Here is a 21098-nt window from a genome sequence, read left to right on the forward strand (position 1 = left end):
CTCCGCGAGGGCCCCCCGTGGGCGCAGGCGGGTCGCGGGGGCTGAGCGGGGCGCTCCCCCGGCGGCGCGGTCCCCCGCATGTAACCCGCGAAGCGGTCTCCGCGCTTCCCTCCCGGCACGTTTCCGACTTCACCCCCGTGAGTCTCCCCACCTCCGAGCCGCCCCCGGTTTTCTCTTCCAGCGAAACGGGAGGCCTCCCACGGCAGCGGATCCTGCCCCTTCGCCTGCTGGTGCACCCGTCAGGGCAGACTGCCATGAGTGGACTGAGGTCTCCTGGGCTGCTGGGGCTGGTGCTCTTAATGCTCTCGGCAGGGTACTGCAAAGAGAAAACTGACTCCCGCAGATCTGAAGGACAGGCAGAGTCTCTTAAATCTGATCATGGAGATCATTCAGGAACTGAAGAGGTACCACCTGGAGAAGGACAGGGGGGTGCAGTACTTCTCCAAGCACGACTATAACTTAGATCGAAGGGAAGTGGCTGACTACGGAGGATACCAGGACGAGCAGAGAGTCGGTAAGTCACAGTCCATGACTTAGGAGATCTTTTTTTTATCTAGGGAGCCTCGGTGCCTGAGACATCACATCAGGTTACTAATTTTATGCCAAGAATTCACCGCTCAAAATACCTGCAGATTCCCTTTGGTATCAGACACAGACGGCAGATTTGGAATAGAAAAACTCCATTCACATCTAGAGTCTCTTACTCTCTGGATAATGTGCTTAACTGAACGTCCGACTTCCTGTGTGTTGGCTTTGAATGAAACCTTTTAATAAGGGAAAAGACTGAAATGGGCTGAGATCAAAGAAATAAGGGATGAAAACGCTCTTTTTCCTGGAAGTTTACCACTTTTTAAAATGTGCTTGGTTTAAGTGTTTCTTGGAAATGACCCTAGCAAGAGTTCCCCTGCAGGACTATAGTATGTCCTTGTAGATCTCACATCTAGAAGTCTTGCCTCCAGCTCAGCTTCATTAAACTTTTTGCCCCATTTCTTAGTCCCTTTTGTAGTCCAGAGGTAGCACCTCTGAAATACTAGGGGACTGAAACAGAGTACTCCTCTGTCACTGTACAAGCTCTGACCAATTTGGGACACTCCTGCAGTCATCCTTCTACTCATTTGAATGGGCTCTTCCCTAACCTCCCAGTGAAAAGCCCAGGTTTGTTTGCAAGACGTTCAGGGTTGTATAGAGCACTCCGGAAGCAGTCGTACCGAGCCACGTAGCGATGGATAGTTACCGCTCAGTTTCGTGATGTACTTCTGTGCATCCAGTTGAAAGTTGATTTGGCTTCTCCTGCTGCCATATCTAATTTACTGCTCGCTGTCACTCCCAAACCCCTACAGCATTACTGCTGCTCATCTTACCTCTCCTGCTGAAAGTGACTTTCTGAATATTTTCCAGCAGATCTCTACTCACCTTTTTCCAAACTGGCTTTCGTTTTGCTAGCACGCTATTTATTTTGCCTTTATTGATCTCACAAAGCTTCACTGTACCTTTTCTTCATTCTTATTCAAGTATCCTCATGATTTGCATTTGTTGGTGGTTGTCACGAAAGTGTTACTTCTCCATCTGGATCATTAATGAATACACAAAGGAAGACAATTTTGTTCCACTTAAGATGAGCATAGCGAGAACATTTTGTTTTATAAATGTTGAAAAGTTAAAGAGGCTAGACTAAGCAGGGAGTCCTGATCTGCGCAACTCTAAATCTCAGCATGGAACGTGGGCATAGTTTTTGGCCAACCTACATCAGCGTATTGGTGTGAAGCATCTGATTTGTGCTGAACAGTTATCTATGTAAATAATAAATCTACTTCAGAGCAGATTAGTTAGTAGCAGTGTCACTGACTCCTAAGCAGGATTTTGCATTCTGTTATTATAATGGAGTTATTCCCAGCAACTCCGTAAAGGAACTACTGCTTAAGAGTCTTTCATTTCAGCTTTGGCATCACTTTCCCAGTGAGCCTGTCCCATGGGAAATTTCTGAGTGAAGCATGTGTGTTTTTAATGCTCTTCATGACATAATTAGGTCAAATATGATAAGGTCAATTTTACTTACACCGACTAAAGTTAGAAGTAAATGAAGAATGACTTTCGAGAAGTGTCTAACCTCACAAGTGAATCAGATCTGGATGGAAATGCTCTCTGCTTTATATCTGATAAGAGGTGCCAGGGGAATGAAAAAGGCTGCTCAGGCATTTATGGTCAAATAAATAAAGCACCATGTAGTGTATCATACACAATCAGCACTAAGCTATCAGCATAGAGTTCGTAACGGAAAGCAATCAAAGATAGCTGTAAATCAGGAAGACACAAGCAAGGGTCAGGGCTAAAATGGATTTCAGTAAACCAGTTTCATTTTGCCATCTGCTGAACACAAAACGCAAGGCGGTAAACCACAAACATAGGGAGCCAGAAGAGAGCAATTTGCTTGGGATCATTTCCTGTGAATTTTATTTACTGCTAAAGGCAGGGGGGAAAAAAGATTCCTGTAAGTAGATCAATCCCGTTTCACGTTTACAGCAGGACAGTGCTTGTATAAACGTACCTGTGACAGAAGAGTGGATACATTTGCCTAAGAGAATTAGAAGATACAAACCCAAACTTGAATGTATCTTTGGGTCTTTACTGCTAGCAGAACATGCTATTTCTGAGCAACCATGAACTAAAATTTATGGAAGAATTTAAATCTAGACGAACTTGATAATGTAATTCGTAGAGAGCTAAAATCTGACTCTTAGTTAATTGTCATCATCGTTAATGACTGCACACCTCACAGACATTACCTGTTTCATCATCACAGTGTGTTTCACAGTGGCTTCTTACGTAAAACAAATGCTTGCCACTTTGCCTACTGTATGCAAAGGACTTTTGACCTCTGTGCATCTGTCAAGACGTAGTGGTGATATTTGCTGGACAGAGTTTATTCCCTGTCCTCATACTATGCTTGGCAAGCATAGTTCCAGTACAGCAGACTGACTATTCTTTTTTTCTGTCCAACAGAAATAGTTCCCAGAGATCTGAGGATGAAAGACAAGTTCTTAAAGCATTTAACAGGTAAGTTTTAATTCTGCGTTGGTATCCATCACTTCACATACGTACCATAAGCTGCACTACTATTCCCGTGAGCTGTGCTGACTCATAACTTATTTTTTCTTTATATTTCAGGTCCACTCTACTTCAGCCCAAAATGTAGTAAACACTTTCATCGGCTTTATCACAATACAAGGGACTGCACCATCCCAGCATGTAAGTGCCCAAACCAGAGACTTTCATAAAACTACAGAAAACTCTAAAATTTAGTAGCTCTATGAGGTACCAGTAGTGGCACTATGTTAGAATACAATCGTTGCAGTGAAGAATTTAAAGTGCTCTAAAATATACTAAGTACGCTTTACAGTGTTGCTAGAACAGCATCAGCATTATGCTGGGGAAAATAGAAACACAATTTTTTCACTGCAAATAAACTGCATAGAATGGCTGTAAACACTGCTTCCTTAGGTACTGATGTATCCGCCTCTCTCATTCCAAACCAAGGGTGTTTGCTTTTCATAAGAACACATGATTCCTCTCGCAAACCTCTCATATTTTATTTTTAGTGCTGCAAATTCAAGATAGGTTCAGAAATCCAGGTGGGGCTATTTCCTTTTCATTGATTATGTATGTAGAACATATTTTATAGACATTTTATATTTTGACTGTTCAGCTATCAATCTACCAGTGATGCTGACAGTGAATCTTTGCAACCCTTGTCTTCAGTGAATTACAAAAGTATAAGTTCTAAGGCTTAGTAAAAACAAACAAAAAAAAGTGCTGATGGACAAATAAGCAAATGCAGCTTATGATACCTCATCAGTGTTGGCAGCACAGAGAATTAAAATAAATAATCAACATTGATATTTATCAGTCAGTAGATGTGACTCCAGATTCATACTGAGGTGGGCCTGTTAAGTAAGCAGATGCTATTTTAGTACAGCCTCTTCAGAATGGAAGCACATTTTATTTTACTTGTCTGAGGTCAACCAGTTGGGTCAGTAGCAGAGCTGGGAATAGAAACAAGAGTTACAGATTCCAAGTTTCAAGTATTAATAAATATTTCAGCCCAATGTATTTTAAAGGCATATTTGGTAAGAACTTCAGACTTTTTCCCTATTTGTAAGGTTTTAGATTAGGAATACCTTTGAAAGATAAGGATTTATAGATAATGGCTAACCGGATCACGTTCCATTTACATGGATGGAGATGGAAGTTGTTCCTAACTAGTCTGTTTTGAACAAACGAATGGTCGTATTACCTTCTTCATAAGGATCGCAACACAAACATCATTTGACTCAGCACTAATGAGTACTCCAAGCTGTGAAGCTAAAAACTAGTTGGTCTTAAAGTCTGAATTCGCCTTTTCCTCCTGACAGGTGACATAACCACCAACATAATGTCCGGATAATGGAGGGTAATTTGTATGAATGGCAATTACAGCATATCTATGCTGTGAGTTAGGGATTGTTAACATTGCATCTCTAGGAAACATTAGATGTAGTTACTCATTAATGAAATAATGCCTAACGAAAATCAACATCAGTCACCAGACTGGACTGACTAGCATCTCCTTAAAGTAACTTTCTTCTAGGAAAATGAGGTAAACAACCAGCTTTAATTCTTCATGCACAGTATGATGTTTCTTTTTGATCACACCCTGATTTCCGGTAATACTGATCATTCTATGTAGAAATTCAAGGGCCAAACAACAAAGAAATTAAAAATTTCTATGATGCTGCAACACAGTGGTAGCCAGTACAAAAGCATTGTGTTGGCATACTTTCTAGTACTTTGTACAGCATAGTAGCATTGACACCTAAAAAGTAATTTACTCTGCTGTCTGTCCATAACCAACTTTCACCATATTTGCTTTCAGTTTGCCACGTTAAAGAAAAAAAAATAAATCTTGATCAATTTTTTAGTTTTGCATTGCTTCTGCCCCTTATTATGAATGCATCAAAAAGCAGAAGGTACCTAAAATAAGAACTACTAACAATAGGACTACTGTGGAGAAAACAATTTTACTAGTTTTAAGATTAAACCCCATACAGTTATGAGTGAATCTGTATGATGTGGTCACCTGCTCGGGCTGGACTTAACCTTCCCATGACTAGGAGATATAGCCTAATTTAACAGTTTTTCCAGGAAGAAAATTTACTGGAGAGGTGCATTACTTAATACTAAGTTGATAAACTTGCTCACTGAGGGTTGGATTTCAAAGATGTATGAGCACTACTTACTCTTCCTCTAGTATGAAAATACTGCAGTCACGTTTAGATCCCACATTTAAGCACAAACACAGATGTATAAATTTTCATACATATATACACTTGGAGAGCCTCCAACCACATTCATGCTATTTGTTTATAGATAGTACATACGCAGAAGTCAGTTGCATAGTTACATGTGCCATTAGACATGGCTTTCAGTTACGCAATTTTTACACACTCCATTTCTAAGTCCAGGGAGCCAATTTCTATACTGCTGCAAACTAAGGTGTTCGTTGAACTTTATTACAACAATAATTTGCAAGCCGCTATCAATTTTGATTTTTAAAGGCAAAATTGGCTACTTTAGTAATCTATTTATGCTCTTTTTTCATGACAGACTATAAAAGATGTGCCAGGCTTCTTACTCGGTTGGCAGTAAGCCCAATGTGCATGGAAGGATAAAGGTAAGCTTTTTCGTAACAGTAATGACATTCTACTGCATAGCAAAGCAGTGGATTTTGTGTTTCATACATGAAAATTCATAGGAGTATAATAACAATTGTCCTTTGGCTAAGGTATTCCTCTTTCAGAGTACCTGAAGAAACTGGCTCAATCTGGCAAATATTGGCAATAAATAAAGGGTACACCCTACAGAAAGTCATCATATAAAAGTCCACGTGCATTAGCTGTGAATTATTCATAGCAGCATACAGTTAGGAGATAGTGAATTTGTTGTTACAGAACAAAACACAACAGCTGTAGCTTATTTTTCAAGTTGACTCAGTACACAATTGCCTGCATTGGCAGCAGCAGCCCTTTTATGTGTGCAGCTGTGGATCTATGGTGTACATTTTAGTATGAGTTAATATATACAAAGCTATATACATGAAAGCTTTATAAATGCAGATAGGTTGCAGGTGCTTTTATAGTAATTCAATTAAAATGTATTATTAGTAACACTGATAAACTAACTTTAAGGTACTCGGATTTCTTGGGATTTTCATTGCGTGGGAATTTCACCATGCACCAAAGTTAAAAAAAAAAAAAAAAAAAGCCAACCAAACAAACAAAAAAGTACATCCAAATTATCTGTATTTCTAGAAAACTAACACGTAAGACTACAGAAGGACTAATTTACATTCTGTCCTCAACCTTTACCTGAGACAAAAATGTGACTTCTGACAAAGGCATACGTAATAACCCGTATGGATTTGTCAGTAACAATACTGTCAAACCAAGATATTTAAACTCTCTAACAAAACAGACATCTTGTGGAGAAAGTCAGTGAGAAAAAGCAATACATGTTAAGCATCTTAGTTTATTTTTTTAAAGCATTGGCACTGTTTTGCATGACATTCTCACAAGCAAGCTAGGGAAATGTGAGCAAGATAAATGTAAGAATGGCTGGAAAAAAAACCCGAATAAGTTATTAGTGGTTCACTGTCAAACTGGAAAAAAGTATTGAGCAGAGTCACACAGCTTCATTATCGGTACGGTATTATTCAATATTTTTATAAATAACTTGGGTGATAGAAGACAGCATATTTATGGATGACAGTAGTGTAGGAGAAGCAACCATGATAGAGTACAATCTTGAAATTGAAAATAATCTTGGAAAATTAGCTGAATAGTCTAAAAACAGGACAAAATTTAAAGGAAAGAGCAGAATTATGAAGTCATGCAGGAGTAATCAACTGCCGAAACACACGGCAAGTTGTGAATAGCTGGACAGATTTGTAGAAAATGTAGGGGTTGTAGTGGATCACAAACTAAGCATGTCAACCATGTCACACTTGAAAAAAGACAACATACTGGAATTTATAAATAGGAACATTGTTTATAAAATACCTGAAATAATCACTGTTGCTGGAATACTGTATTTAATTAAGGACACCATGAAGACATATGGGTGCTTCTTGTAAGAGTCCAAAGAAGAGCAACATGGATGACCAAAGACCTAGAAAACTCAGTTTACAAGAACAGATAAAAGGAACTGGGATTATTTAATCTAAAGAAAAGACGACTGCAGGAAATATGATGGAGCTATTCCATTTCATAAAAAGTGGCTACAAGCCATCTTCTCTACCCAGTGTGGATAAGACATCATTTGTTTTACTTTGCAACAAGAGAGGATTCTAGCTAGACATTAGAAAAGACTTTTCTAATGGCAAGGGCAGAGGTAATATATTAAATCATTTGATGTAAGTCAGCATCCTGACTTTACGCTAAACTCCTCAACATTTAAGTATTTTCTGCTTGACTTCCTAAAATAAACCTAAACTAGCCCAACTTCAATGCAGAATGTTTCTAATATCCAATAACTGTTACATTACTTGTTGTCTTAATTTGAAACATGCAGCCTTGGAGAGGAATCTCTTATCCATACATCGTGTGTTCAGGGATGGCATCGTGGAAACAATTAATTAATAGTACAATTAATACAATGGTATTAGGACACATAAAAGTTAGCAAATAGGTAAATCCTTTGATCTAATTAGGAGAAATGCCAGGGATTCAACCTTTCAATTGTAAAATCCGGAAAGCAAGGAAAAAATTAGCTATTATATAATGATATTCACCTGGGAAAGATAGGTGAATAACGTTATTACCAATACTAATAAGCAGATACATCAGAGTAGGGAATTCTTTTCTCCCTTTCCTTATAAATTTTTATCTGTATCTTTACATCCTATCATGCAAACACAAACTCATAACATGAAGGAACGGTAACTAAATTAGTCCACATCTCAAGTGCGGAGTCAATTTAAAAAAAAGTCCATCTCATTTTGCCAAACAACTCCTTTGCTCAACCAGCAGGCATGTTTCAAGGTGAGTAACAAGCCTCCACTTCTGTTATTCTCCACACAGAGACAAATCATTAATAGTATCAGCACTCTTAAGCAACCTCTATTAGTAGAAAGGAAGGCTGTTCTTTACCTCTTATGCCTTGAGATCCACAGGTGTCTCCATAAAATTAAGCATCCTGTCTCCTCAAAGCTTTTCCACTGCATCAGTTCAATTCGTGGGGGTAAGATCCTCTCTCACAGAAAAGTATAATGTAAGGCTTGGTTTATTTTCATCATTTCATGGACTGAGCTGTAGAAAAATGGGTTCTTTTTACATTTTTCTACTTACCAAACCATCCTTCTTCTCCACAAAGTGCACAGTTACCATTAGTCCAAGGTGTTTTAAGAAGCTTCAAAGTTTTGAACATAGTACCACTGACACGTAGCAAGACGATTTCAAAGCCATTTCTTATTTAAGGTGGCACTCTCGTGTAAGAAGGGTTTATTTACAGTCTGGCAGTAAGTACACACTTCTGGCTGCTGCCATAAGGCTACTAGTGAGTAGTTCTAAAGCTCAGAGTAACTCCTGAATATTAAGATAACGAAATTTTCTTTCATGGTACTACTCCACAAAGGTCTAAATTCACAAGTAGAATTTGACTGTTTATATTAATTGTAATCACAAATACATTTAAAAGAATCTTTTTAAACGCCTATATTATAAACTAGTAAAATAACATATGCTTAATTATCCACACCTACATTTTTTTTCCCCCAACAAATTAGATTTCCTGTTTTGCTCAGTAGCTGATTTTTGTTTTAATGGAGGCTTAGGAGTGGGCTGGGCTATAGGTGAATTATTGCTTTTTGATACTTTGGAAAACTAGTATTTTTGGTGCATTTTTCAGATCCATGGACATCTGTCCATGTTTAGAGATCAATTTGGGTGGGAAGAAAGAAAGAAAAAAAAAGATAGATTTGGGTTTTGTTTGTACTTAAAATGCATTTTGGACTATCATAGCTTTAAAGCACACAAGATGCTGAAACTCAGTGCTAAGATCAAACAAGAAAATAAGATGCAAAAACAGGAATTAGGCATCTATGACTGTCACAGTACATACCTAAGGGTGTGTGTGTGATACCATGTGTCTTGTGGAGTCTTCACTTTTTCTCATTGGGCTCCATCTTCTGTCTCTTTTTTTAGAGCGTATGTTCACATTTTGCCTGTCCCACAGATACAAGCAATGCAGGGGCCCAGTAAAAGCCCTTTTACTTGTTGAGATTGCACAAGTGAAGCCAGAGCAGCATATATTTGTATTACCACACCACGCAGTAGTCCTTTGTAGTCCCTTTGGGTTTTTTTTTTCCTATCAGCAACCCAGGCTGTGTTCCCTGGTTGTCACCAGCACCGTCTCTAACTAGTTTTATTCTGTAACACTTTCTCCTTCTTGTGTTCAACACAGCTATGTCCTGTCCTTGATGCTCTTTTTTGTTCTGTTCTTCAGCCTCATTCTTCTCCCAGTTTCCTAATAGTTCCCATAGTCCATGCTTGCTTTGCTCCACCCCATGCAGATACATCCAACAACCATTATGTTGTCCATATCTGCAGCAGGTAAGAAACGTCAGGGACAAGATTCCTGAAGTCTTCACCTAAAGTTCCCGATTCAGATCTTGCAGATTTCCTGTGACAGATGGTGATGAATGCAGAAAAGAAAATCTGGCCCCTTTGACAGCATTTGTTACAATCACTTTTGCTATAGTCATTCAGATTTTACGGCTTTTGTTTGAAAACTGCAGGTGCTACTGTTGGTGCCCTCCCTTTTCCATTACCTTTTCTTTAAGTGTTTGCTAGAGACCAACACTGATCGCATAATGTATGCTTAAAAGCTCCTTGTATCATAAGGAGTAGTTCAAGGACCAAGGACTGCATTGTTATGTATGATTACATACTTCCGTTTTGAAGATTTCTTCTAATTACTGTACTGACAATATTTATGTATTTTCAACTTTTTTAAAGTTTCTACAGTTATTTCCAATGAACAAAATAAAACTAGTGACACAAACAGTTCTACACTAATAAATACAAGACTAGTACAAGTAGTAGGAATCTCAGGCTAAGCAGAAAAAACGAGCTTTATACACTATAAAAAGCCTATGAAAAAAATTTACCAGTTGCTTGTTTCCTAGAGAAGCAGATATAATTAATAATATTTAAAGGAAAAGCAATAGAAACAGTATTTCTTGCTTGAAGTACATGACAGAGTAAGAATAAGTATATTTACATAGGAAGGTCAAAGATTCTGTATAAAATTCCTAATAAGCTAAAGCACACTGATAACTGAAATTTCCTTTAGAACACAGAAAAATCTGTGTAAACACCTCAAGACATATTGACCATACTAGCAATATATCTTAAAAAAGCTGAAAATAAAAGATAAACCTGGAAAATTTAAATACATAAAGAGAAAACTGAAATACCACACGAAATATCCCATTCCTGTACACTGTATCATATATCCATTATTGCAAACTATTCTTAAACCAAAATAATATTTGGGCTCTTAAATTTTGCTTCAAGTGTTTTGTAACAATGGAAACAACAGCCCTTAATTGCTTTCTCTCTTACAATTTCTTATTGACTAACATCCAGTGCAATCAAGAAATGTCAGACACTTTCATGTCATAAAAGAAGCGAAGGTGGAATTAAGATGTGGGTTTTGCATATTATTCAGTGAAGGCAGACTCTTTTTTTTTCTAGAAAGCATAGCTTGATCCATCATATTCAACTTCCCATGACATGTTCAATCACCTCTGCTTGGTGACAGGAAGTAGTTCCCAAGGTAACTAACTAATTTAAGACTTTTCATCAGAACTCTTGCTTTGGATTAAAGAGGCAGCCAGCGTACATAGTTACTCGTGTGGCATAGCCCAACTTTATTGAGAGGCAATTCTGAGTTTTCCTTACTATGGGATCTCTGTGGCTAGCACCAGCTGAAACATTAAGAGCTTTAACATCTTCAATGCATGGATCTCTGTGACGTGATGCTCACAGAGCAGACTTCCACCTGTGTGTTCACACTTGGGGAAGGAATTTTTTGATCTTAGCACATGGAAGTTCTGCTACAAAATCTTACTGACACAATATCTTAAAGTTTATATTGATATTCAAACCACTAAATTCTTCTCTTATATAGATGAGCTGTTACAGAGTTTCTCTCTGTCATCATGCATAGATAATAACTAGAATCAAATTTGGAAAGCTGTAATATGCCTTTACAAGAGATTTCATTTGTGCTTTTTAAAATTGGAACAATTGTATGGTTTGGTTGGTTTCAGCTACTGTTGCTGGTTGGGTTTGTGTTTTGGTTTGGTTTTTTTCTTTTTATTAGCAAAGGAGAACTAAGAATCAAATGAGAGAGGAGAAAGGAGTTGTATAGCTACCTATGTTCTCAACAGAGACTAGTCAAATCGTATTCAGGATCTCCACCAAGACTACCTGCCATCCTTCAGCTAAATTCCAGTCCAATTTTCCTCCGCTGATGCATATAACATAGACTACGTGAAATAAAATAAATAAATAAAAAAAATTACAACAGATTGATCAGTGCTAAAAATCTGGGGCCTTTTCAAGGGTTTCTGAAAATGCCAGGGATTTAGGAAACTGCAATTTAGCTGAGCACTGGGAATCTAAGACCCACAGCTTTTGATCAGATATCCATACAAAACCAGGTATAGCTGAGATGACAAATGACCTTCCTATCCACTTCCAGTTTTTCACCCTCAGTGAGCTACATATTCCCAGTAGTATTAGTAATGAAAAAACTATTTATTAAATTCTCAGTGTTTAACTTGTCAGTTGTACCACACACTGATGAAACCAAAAGCATGTTAATTTGTTTTTAAACATCACAGCTTAAATAGGATACAGCGGGGGCATACATACAGAAAGTAAGCTAGATGAAAATGCAAGACAAGGAAAATTTATGTCAGTTTCCCCTCTAAGGAAGGATATTTAAAAAAAAAAAAAAAAAAAGTATTTGTCCTATCTGCAAAGCCAGAAAAAAACTAAATTACATTAAGCTTTTCTGTAACATTATTACATTTCCTAATAGCTTTAAAAAAATTGCAAAACTAAATGTTTAAATACTACTAACAAGTACTTCTGTATGCACCAATAGCTTGATTTCCAATGGATTATGTCAAGTCTGACTGACTTTGCATTCAAATGATTCTATTACAAATTATACTTAAGCAGTAGAAAATGTAGAGAAACTCAAAACATCAGAGAATTCACACTGATCATGGGAAAGACAGTTACGTATGTTCAGACAGACAATATGAAAATTTTAACTGTGAAAAATGACATCGGCAGAAGTCTAGTATCAGAGAACCACTGTTTTTTATCTCCCACGTGGACTTTTGGTGTCTGTGAGACACACAAGCTTCAGCTCAATCTGTTTGCGTGCAAGAGCAGTGCCTTTCACCTCTGCAGTTCCTGTTGACTAATAAGACATAGTGCATTTTTTACTTCAAAAAAAGGGCATTAACAGCTTGTCTTAGAAACACATGAAACTGGGTAGAGACTTGCAGCATTCAGTGGTCACCTGTATAGAAAATGCAGTTGCAGAAAACAAACTCAGAAGTTACTGGAGAGAGGATGGATTTCTAGATATGTATACACAGAGATGGTCACATTACATTTTCTCAGAAGGCTTAAAGGTGTAGGGGAAAAGGGTCATGGAAACCTTCACTGCCCAACCTTTGAATTAACATTTGTAGAGTATAGACAATATCCGTACATAAGCAATATGGAAACCTGTAATTTCATATCAGTGATTTTGATACCAGTATCATAGAAATGGTTTTGATTTCATTCCAAGATACTATTCTGGGAAGAGTTAATAGAATGGGCAGAAAATTGAACCACTGCAGCTCCTACTCAGTCTGTGTTGCCTCAGTGCTTGCACGTCCCAGGGGCTATATTTATATGACCGCATCTCAGAAAGTTACTTCTGTTTGTTTCTTGTTTATATGAGTCCAAATTTCTTCACTAGTGGGCCCCAGTGAAACATCATATCCTTCCCAGATCCTTCAAACCTTACCTTGACAGATACGTATTACTGGGCATCATATCAACAGCTTCCTGACACCAAGACATTAAGACAGAAATTTGCAATCTGTTCATACTATCCTTGAGGTTTACTCATTTTTTGACTTCACAGGTGCACTCATAGGAACAGGCTAAACGTAATTATGAGCACGTTTTGAATAGGTAGAACTGTATTTTCCAAATCTGTCTACCTAAAATGAACGAGCACAAAAAGGGACGCTTTCCCAATTTCAGCCTTGATTAACAAACAAAACAGTAATTTAGCAGTCAGGCTGATATTAAATAAAATGAGCTAAATCAGAAATGCACTACTGGATCTTTCCAAAGTTATTACTGAATTCTCTGGTTTTATTTACTATTTTCAATATGACAAATACATTCTTAAACACATGTATGTGAGTATAAAAATGATGAAAGGCAATCTTCTTCTTTCTTTTAATCCACCAGATTATTACCATGAAAAGAAACACCAAGAACCAAGAGAAGTGCCTTGGAAACCAACAGGGAAATAGAACTTACTACCTTTATAACATATTCCATTGTGAACAAGAGATTTATTTTTGCAGATTGACAGACTACTTCCCATAATTCTTTTAACATGCGTTTTGTATGTCGTCAACAGTTTGCAGATTGACATTCTTTACAGTAGCATAACTGCCAGTAGTACTTAATGCTCCATACTTAAAAACACACTTTACAACTGATGTGTAATGCTGCCAAAAATTATGTATACACAAATATTTCACCAAGAAAATTGATGTTCTATTGCTTAATTCTACAATTTTAAGGAATGTTTGTTTGTATATCTAGAACTACTAAAGATCTGCTCCACAGTAGTTGTGGTCACTTGATATCCTTCATGCTTATGCAATTTTTTAAAAGTTTGGTTAAAACAGACTTGCATTGGGGTCACATTGTACCCTAGGAGTACAAATTGCATGACAAACAGGAACGTAATTCCAAGTAGACATATTTTTTGGGACTGTGGAGCATGGATTTTGTACACAAACACAAGCTGCCATTAATTTACTTTATATAATAAATGTATAAAACATTCCAGCGAACGTGCAATATGTAAATACTGTAAATAACAAGCATAAGTAATAAAGTGTTTGGTATTAAGTTGTTCTCAGTTTGCTTTCTGTTCACTGGATACAGATAAACAAGCTATCTTCCAGTAGCTACTATCACTTATCCACACTTAAGCCTCTTTCCAGTAAGACTTCACTAGAGTAAGAAAGAAAGGTACACCCACCTCAGAGAAGTCCAGTAATTTGGACACTCTCTATGGATTTGTGAGGACGGACAGATCTGTGTGTGCCAGTCCCGCAAAATGCCCAGACCACAAGGCTGCTCCAATTCTCTATAGCATTATAAATTTGAATCTTTTTTTATGACAAACAGTTGTTTTGATTTTTTTGTTTGAGTTTTGTTTGGTTGGGTTTTGGGGTTTTGTTTGTTTGTTTGTTTGTTTTAAATCTCCAGTCTATTCATGATACTGCAAGGCAATATAATCAGTATATGTCCAATAAATCATTTTAGTAATGTAAAATTTTTAAGGAGTCGGTGAACACTTACTCAAGAAGCCTTGATACACATCTCCCTTTCTTCCTTAAATCAGATATTAAATCCAGTTGTCATAATACAATGGCTCAAACAGGAAGAAAATTTTTATGTGTCATTTATAGATGAACCTCAGGTACTTTTATCTTAATACGGGCATTTAGCTTCCATTTTATCCTCAATTCAAACCACAAAATGTAAAAACAAAACCAAACACACCCCTCCCTACCCTGAGAAATAGCTAGGAGCTGGGATTCTTGAAATACACTTAAGAGCCATCAGCATCTACCTCTTTAGAAGAAAAAATAAAAAAAATGGCAGAAGTACAAAATCCCATCCTAGAACATGGCTGTATTTAGTAAGGGAGAAGTACATATGTTTTTATTTGCTTTCAGTGATCACTAAATGCTAAAGTTTCATTTCTCAATAGAAGTAATACATGCATACCGAAAATCTGGTAGTTAAAGGGATCTACTGCTACAGGATTCACTTAGCTGCTTATCTGTAGTAAACATGTGCATGGAACTCTGCTTCTCTGTGGTTCCACTGGCTGAAATCAGATCACAGCATATTACTTAACACGGGAGTTTAAATTAGCATAAATCTTTCTTTTTGTAGTAGAACACCTGAAATCTGGTTAAATAAAAACTTTCCAGAAAAATTCCTTGTAAAAGGAAAAAAGTAATTTATTTAATGGCTTGATAAATGAATATTAATAATTTAATCCCATATAAGTTTTCCCTAGATTTAGCAGAAGTCAGCATGCTTTGACACAAGATACAACTATACTATAGAAGATTTTTTTTTATTTAGTCTTAGGTATATGCTTACTACCTAAATTAAAACAAGCCGTGGTGGGGGAGAGGGGGAAAGAGGAGGAATCAGGTCTGTATTTTTTCATTCAACATTACATTTTTCATGAGTGGTATTTTAAACCCGTAAGAGCTTAGTCATCTGTACAATCCACAATTTGTGTATTAATCTTATGTTCACTGTTTCTGTTGGAACCCAAATAATGGTACTGTACAACTGTCCTTCCTGAAAGCAATTCCTGTTCTGTATTCTTGTATTCTACAAATTCTTCTAAAATACCACTGTGCTCTCCTTCTCTTCCTCCAAAAGAAACCCACTAAGGATAAAATCAAATCAATCAATCAGCTTTTTCCTCCTAATACAGCTAGTGAATTATTTAGCCAATAGATTACTTGCTGAAAATATACCTCAAGGCTGAAACTTTTACATCTGAACTGAATTTAACACAAATAGTTTTGACTTAGTATCACTTTACAGGAAGATTCCTAAGCCTAGTGAAGGTAAACAACCATACCCTTTTATCTCCTTTTCTGTTACCCCAGCAGCTCAAAGGTAAAGATTTAAGACTTTTAAATCTTAGCTTTAATATGTAGGGAACTATAGGTTCAATTCCTACTCAGCCATGAATGGGAAAGCACCAACCCTCATGTTCTCAATCTTCGGAGTTATTTTACTTTCAGTGGAATATCTTAAATGGTCATTCTGGCAGAGAGTAACATTAGATTACGCCTAAATACTTCCACTTCTGAGGTTAGTGCATAAAACCCACATTTAAGATTGTTTGTCCCTAACTGCCCATCATTTTCCCTCATTTATTTTGTCAAAGCATTCATAAGTGGAAAATAATTTTTTCCAGAGTCAGCGCTTGATCTAACCTGAAATATTATATATATTACTGTTCGTCCCTGAAGTAAAACAGCTATTAACTTGCAAAGTCCTAGCTTGTTCTTTAAAAATCAAAACTATTGGTAATGCAATAATGCACAGAGAACCCGATTTCTGTATTTAAGTGTTCCATCTACCCCTTGCCTTTTTGTAAGTAGGTTCTTCAGTTTTATGTCTGAAATTTTAGCACAAAACAGAAACCTCATTAACACAAACACAGCTGTTCTACAGCAAGAGTCCCAGGAAACTTAATCCCCATTGTGCAGGCTGCAGCACAGGCAGAGTGACACCAGGATTCCTCCCCTCCCCAGGAATGACAGGGTCCTCTATTGAAATGCATCCCTCTCCCAGAAGGGAGAGTAGGTGACAAATATAGAGACTACTCTACTAGTTTGGAAGGCAGACAGGGAAAAACAAGGCTAAATAAATGAGAAAGAAAGTTTTACAGATCCAGTTTTACAAATAATGTGGTAATGCTAATTCATACCAATGTTGGTATTATTCAAAATAAGAATATCAGTTACATTACTGATCTCAGTACGTTTACATTTCTAAGGCAGAAATGAAAGGTGATGTTCGGACAAACAGGTATGGATTTTTACAAAGCATTCAATTTTTGTCCAAGAGCAGAACTTTCTACTTACTGGCCTTCTGTTAACTTTGTTATGTTACAGATGGACTGTCTTCAGGTTGAACTATACACTCAGAGAACACTGCTGACAGACTATCCATTCTCCTGAGTAAATCTGAAAATATTGTCTGACACCCACACAGGAACTGGGATTATAGCAAATTTCTCATTGATTATATTGCATTGATTTGAGTATTTTACTACTATGAGATACAAAATGTACATTTCACATTTAGGCTTTTAAGATGACCTTTTTTGTCCTCAAAGTAAATACTGTTACACATACTTGTATCAGTGTGCTAGGAATTGACCACAAGACCAAAGGAAGACTAGCCAAAGAAGTCCTATTAACATCAATTGCTATTTCTGAACTGAGTTCATCTTAATTAGTATAAAAATGTAATAGAACAAAAATTATTTCTTCTTTGAATAACTGAGCATTTAAACTGATATAAAAAAACATTTTCACAGGATCCTGATGACACACACAGAGGTTCTGCTTGCTTAAGCTTTGAAATAGTGTGCTACGAGCAATGTCTCTCTGGGGGCAGGCAGTTTTTTAGTCTAGTAGGCTCAGTGTGAAACAGCTTGAGCCCAAAGGCTGTCTAATGATATACTAGGATGACAGGCCTAACTTATCATACATGAACTATTACCTCGCAGACTCCCATTGAAAGTTGATTTAAATGAACTCACTAAGGGCACTAAGGGCACAGTAAGAAGACCTCAGTTTAGTTAGTATAGCACATGAAGAAGCAAGATGTTACTTTTGCAGTGCTTGTGAGAAAGCACTGGAAGAGTTTACAGATAAATTTATTCGGAGTGATATACTTCATTATTACACTGATGTGTGACAAAATGGTTGATCATCTAATCCAATTAAAACTTTGCTATATTTTTAAATTAGATGACAGAAAAGCTAAAATATAGAATTAAACTGAAAAAGTTTTGAACCTACTGAGACGTAATTTTACAATTTAAATACATCAATCAAGTAAACTTTACATTTTTCAGGAGAAGCTAATTATTTTCTTTTAGAAATAAAATGATGAAGCATTAATGAGACTTCTCCAAAAATGCTTTACAGCATCTAACACACTGCTCGTAAACAGTTTCAAAGTCCTTTTCATTCCCCTAGAAAAGAACAAAGGAAAAAGAACGTAAGAATAGCAATACTGGCTCAAACAAAAAATTTTTGCAAACTAGTTTCCTGCTGTCAGAAATGGCAAATAACTGACATTAGGATAGAATAAGAACAGTACAAATACTTGGTGATAGTTTTTGCATATTTGTCCCTGATTTGAACTACTTGCAGCTCAGGAACTTCCAAAGCCAAACATTGTGACTTTGTACTCAACAGTCCTGGATGAACTTTCCTTCACATATTTCTTCCCTTCACTTTTTGAGCCCTTATAAGCCATTTATTTTTTTCTTTACATTCACAGTAACCTGTCATGCTGAGTTTCACAGTTTAATGAAGCACTATGTGGAGAAAAAACCCCCTACAACCTCTTCTTGTTTTGAACCCGCTTCCCACTAATACCATTTGATATTCTCTACTTTTCAGATAATGAACAGAAATTCCTTATTCACCTTTTCCCATGATATCAAGATTTTATAGAACACTACTGCATCTTCATCCACTTATCTTTCCTAAATTGAAGAATCTTAAAGTAATTGGTTGCTCTTGGCTGGTATTATTGAACTGCTTTGACCATCTCAGTCCATGTCTTTGTCTCTATCTTTCCTGATTACATCCTCTTTGCAAGGAGGCTGACCAACCAGGGCTTCACCCAGTATTGAAAATATAGGTGCATTGCATTATTTAAATTTAAATAACTATTATAAGCATAAAGACATGTTTTCTTTTCCTGTCCCAATAATTTATATTGTTTTGTTAAGTCATTAAAAAAAAATATGTTTACACTTGGCTTTGTATAACATCAGATTATATGTCACATGTCAACTGTGGGATCTGGAAAGTTTATATACTGGACATACACAACTTTTAATCAAGCCACCCAAAGAATTTCTTACACATACATAGTATGGATCTTCAATGATAAGTTGTTTCTGTGGATCATAAGCTCCAAGTAGTTCAATTTTGGCCTTGCAGTCTTTAACTTGATTGCTTTTCCTTTTCAGATCTCTGTAAAAGAGAATAAAATTTTCCCCTAAGTTTTTCTTCAGAACGTTTTTGGCATCAGCATGAGATGCTCATGACTGTTTCTAGAGAACACAGGGAAACAATATGCATCTGGACTCAGTCAATTCTGTGGACTCTCTATGGTGCTGCTTGTTTTCATTTGTTTCTTGTTGTATGGTTGTTTTTTTTTTTAATTGAGTATAGAGGACATATACATAAACTTAATTCAGAGCATAAACAAGCCGTCAGGCACTTGGCCTAAGGCTTAACAGAACTTTTTAACAGTAAGTTCATCAAATTCTTTCTCAAATCGATCATTACGACTTTCAATATCCACCTCTAGCTTGTATTGAACAAAAATAATGAAAATTATCTAGATATTTTGCCAGAAGTTTGAGTCAGCTTCTCCCATCTGTCCAAACCTGGTGTTTTAAATTGGTATGCTGCAAATTCTTTCAATACTGACTCTAACTCATGTGAAGCCCTGCTACATTCAGTTAACAGAAGATGGTAAATTGGTGAGCAAGATCTGTCTTCCCTTTGACATACTGTAACATTTCATCAGTTGTCATATCCTCTTTCTTCTACATTGCCTCCCATTGATAAAACATACTGGTTTTGGGATGGTATTTTCTCCATCTACTTACAAATGGCCGTCCATTATCCCAAATGCAGTTAAAATGTACCTCGCATCATCTTCAGATTAAAAGTAGCTCAGTACTGTGATTTTCACAATGCTGAACAGCCAGAACATATTCAATTCTTTTAATATTACACATCTCCATACCAAATCATTTTACTTACCCAGCATTTAAAAAAAAAAGACAAAAAAACCTGTAAATACTTAGTCATAAGCATAATCAGTTTTAAGAACTTAAATTCTAATTATCAATTAATTCTGGTTATGAAATTAATTTCAGACAGTTTAGAAATAGCAGTGAGACCACAATACTGTTTTTCCTTGAACAAATATCAGGACCCCTCTATCAACTAAGAAGTTACTGCTTGAATTTACTGATTTTCAATAAATTCTCTAGCCTTTTATTATTAAAAAAAACATCTAACCATTTTCTTCGAGGCTTTTGGCATACCGCTTAATGAACAGGAGAGGGCCAAGCTGCTCTGGTACTAAGGAAAAGAGATGTCCCAAATCTTCCTTTTCTGATATGACAGGCACTCCATCAATACCTGGAATCAGCTTGTCCTCCTAGTTCTACAAATAGGTGTTCCCAGGGAAAATGGCTGAACTGGGTGCAAGTTTAAGGTGAAACTTAAGTGTAGCAGTAGCAACATCCCTATTGTAGTCGTGATGTTTCTTCTGCTCTGCAGCTCATATCATATAAATTGTTAATACAGAAGTAAGTTTCCATTTAAGAATTCAAGTGAAAATAGAAGTCTAGTCACGTCTTTGCCTGACGCACTGCAATCAAGCCAAGTGTTATATACCCTTCATTCATCCAGGCTGTGTAAGAGAGGTCATGCAACTCATTCTAGAAAATTCAACAAAATTATATCAGTTAAGTGGTACTGCTTCTAAAAGTCTCTACGTGCTACTAATAGGGTTTTACTTGGGTTTTGGTTTGTTGTTGGTTGTGGTGTTTTGGTTTTGTTTTGTTTTTTTTTTTTTCCTAAATACCTTTACAAGTAATAGTCCTTACAAGCACATTGACACTTGCAGTTTATTAAAGCTCAGCCCCTTAACCCCAATCATCAAGATGTATGTAATTAAGTAGAAATTTTGCTAATGATACCCAAATTTTCACACTAGGCAGCTACTTCACCAAATCCTCCTAAAGCATGAATTGTCTCAAAGACGCACTTAATTAGAACAATGCTAACAGTAACAAACAAGATTTGCGCCAGCTAACAACATTACTTATTTCAGAGATCACTCTATTTCTATTGAAAAAGAAAAAAACCC

General features: G+C 36.7%; 2 protein-coding genes across 3 annotated transcripts in view; one reads left to right on the plus strand and one right to left on the minus strand.

Annotated features, from left to right (window-relative positions):
• ALKAL2 (ALK and LTK ligand 2) lies at nt 1-14261 on the plus strand. Its single transcript, XM_030036848.2, is given in 6 exon segments — nt 1-338; nt 340-514; nt 3001-3054; nt 3166-3246; nt 5641-5707; nt 13587-14261. Coding segments are annotated over 5 exon segments (459 nt in total). The 5' UTR covers nt 1-254; the 3' UTR covers nt 5706-5707; nt 13587-14261.
• Nucleotides 13467-21098, minus strand: part of ACP1 (acid phosphatase 1) — a 23329-nt gene continuing 15697 nt past the window's right edge. The window contains exons 5-6 of one of the 2 annotated variants that reach the window (XM_030036846.2): nt 19075-19180; nt 13467-18165 (exon numbers count right to left, since the gene is read on the minus strand). In XM_030036846.2, coding sequence (XP_029892706.1) covers nt 18088-18165; nt 19075-19180 — 184 coding nt within the window. In that variant the 3' untranslated portion in view covers nt 13467-18087. The remainder of the gene's footprint in view (nt 18166-19074; nt 19181-21098) is intronic. The other variant, XM_030036845.2, reaches the window with a different exon arrangement.

The sequence above is a fragment of the Aquila chrysaetos genome, chromosome 15 (assembly GCF_900496995.4).
Source record: "Aquila chrysaetos chrysaetos chromosome 15, bAquChr1.4, whole genome shotgun sequence".
NCBI classification, from domain to species: Eukaryota; Metazoa; Chordata; class Aves; order Accipitriformes; family Accipitridae; genus Aquila; species Aquila chrysaetos.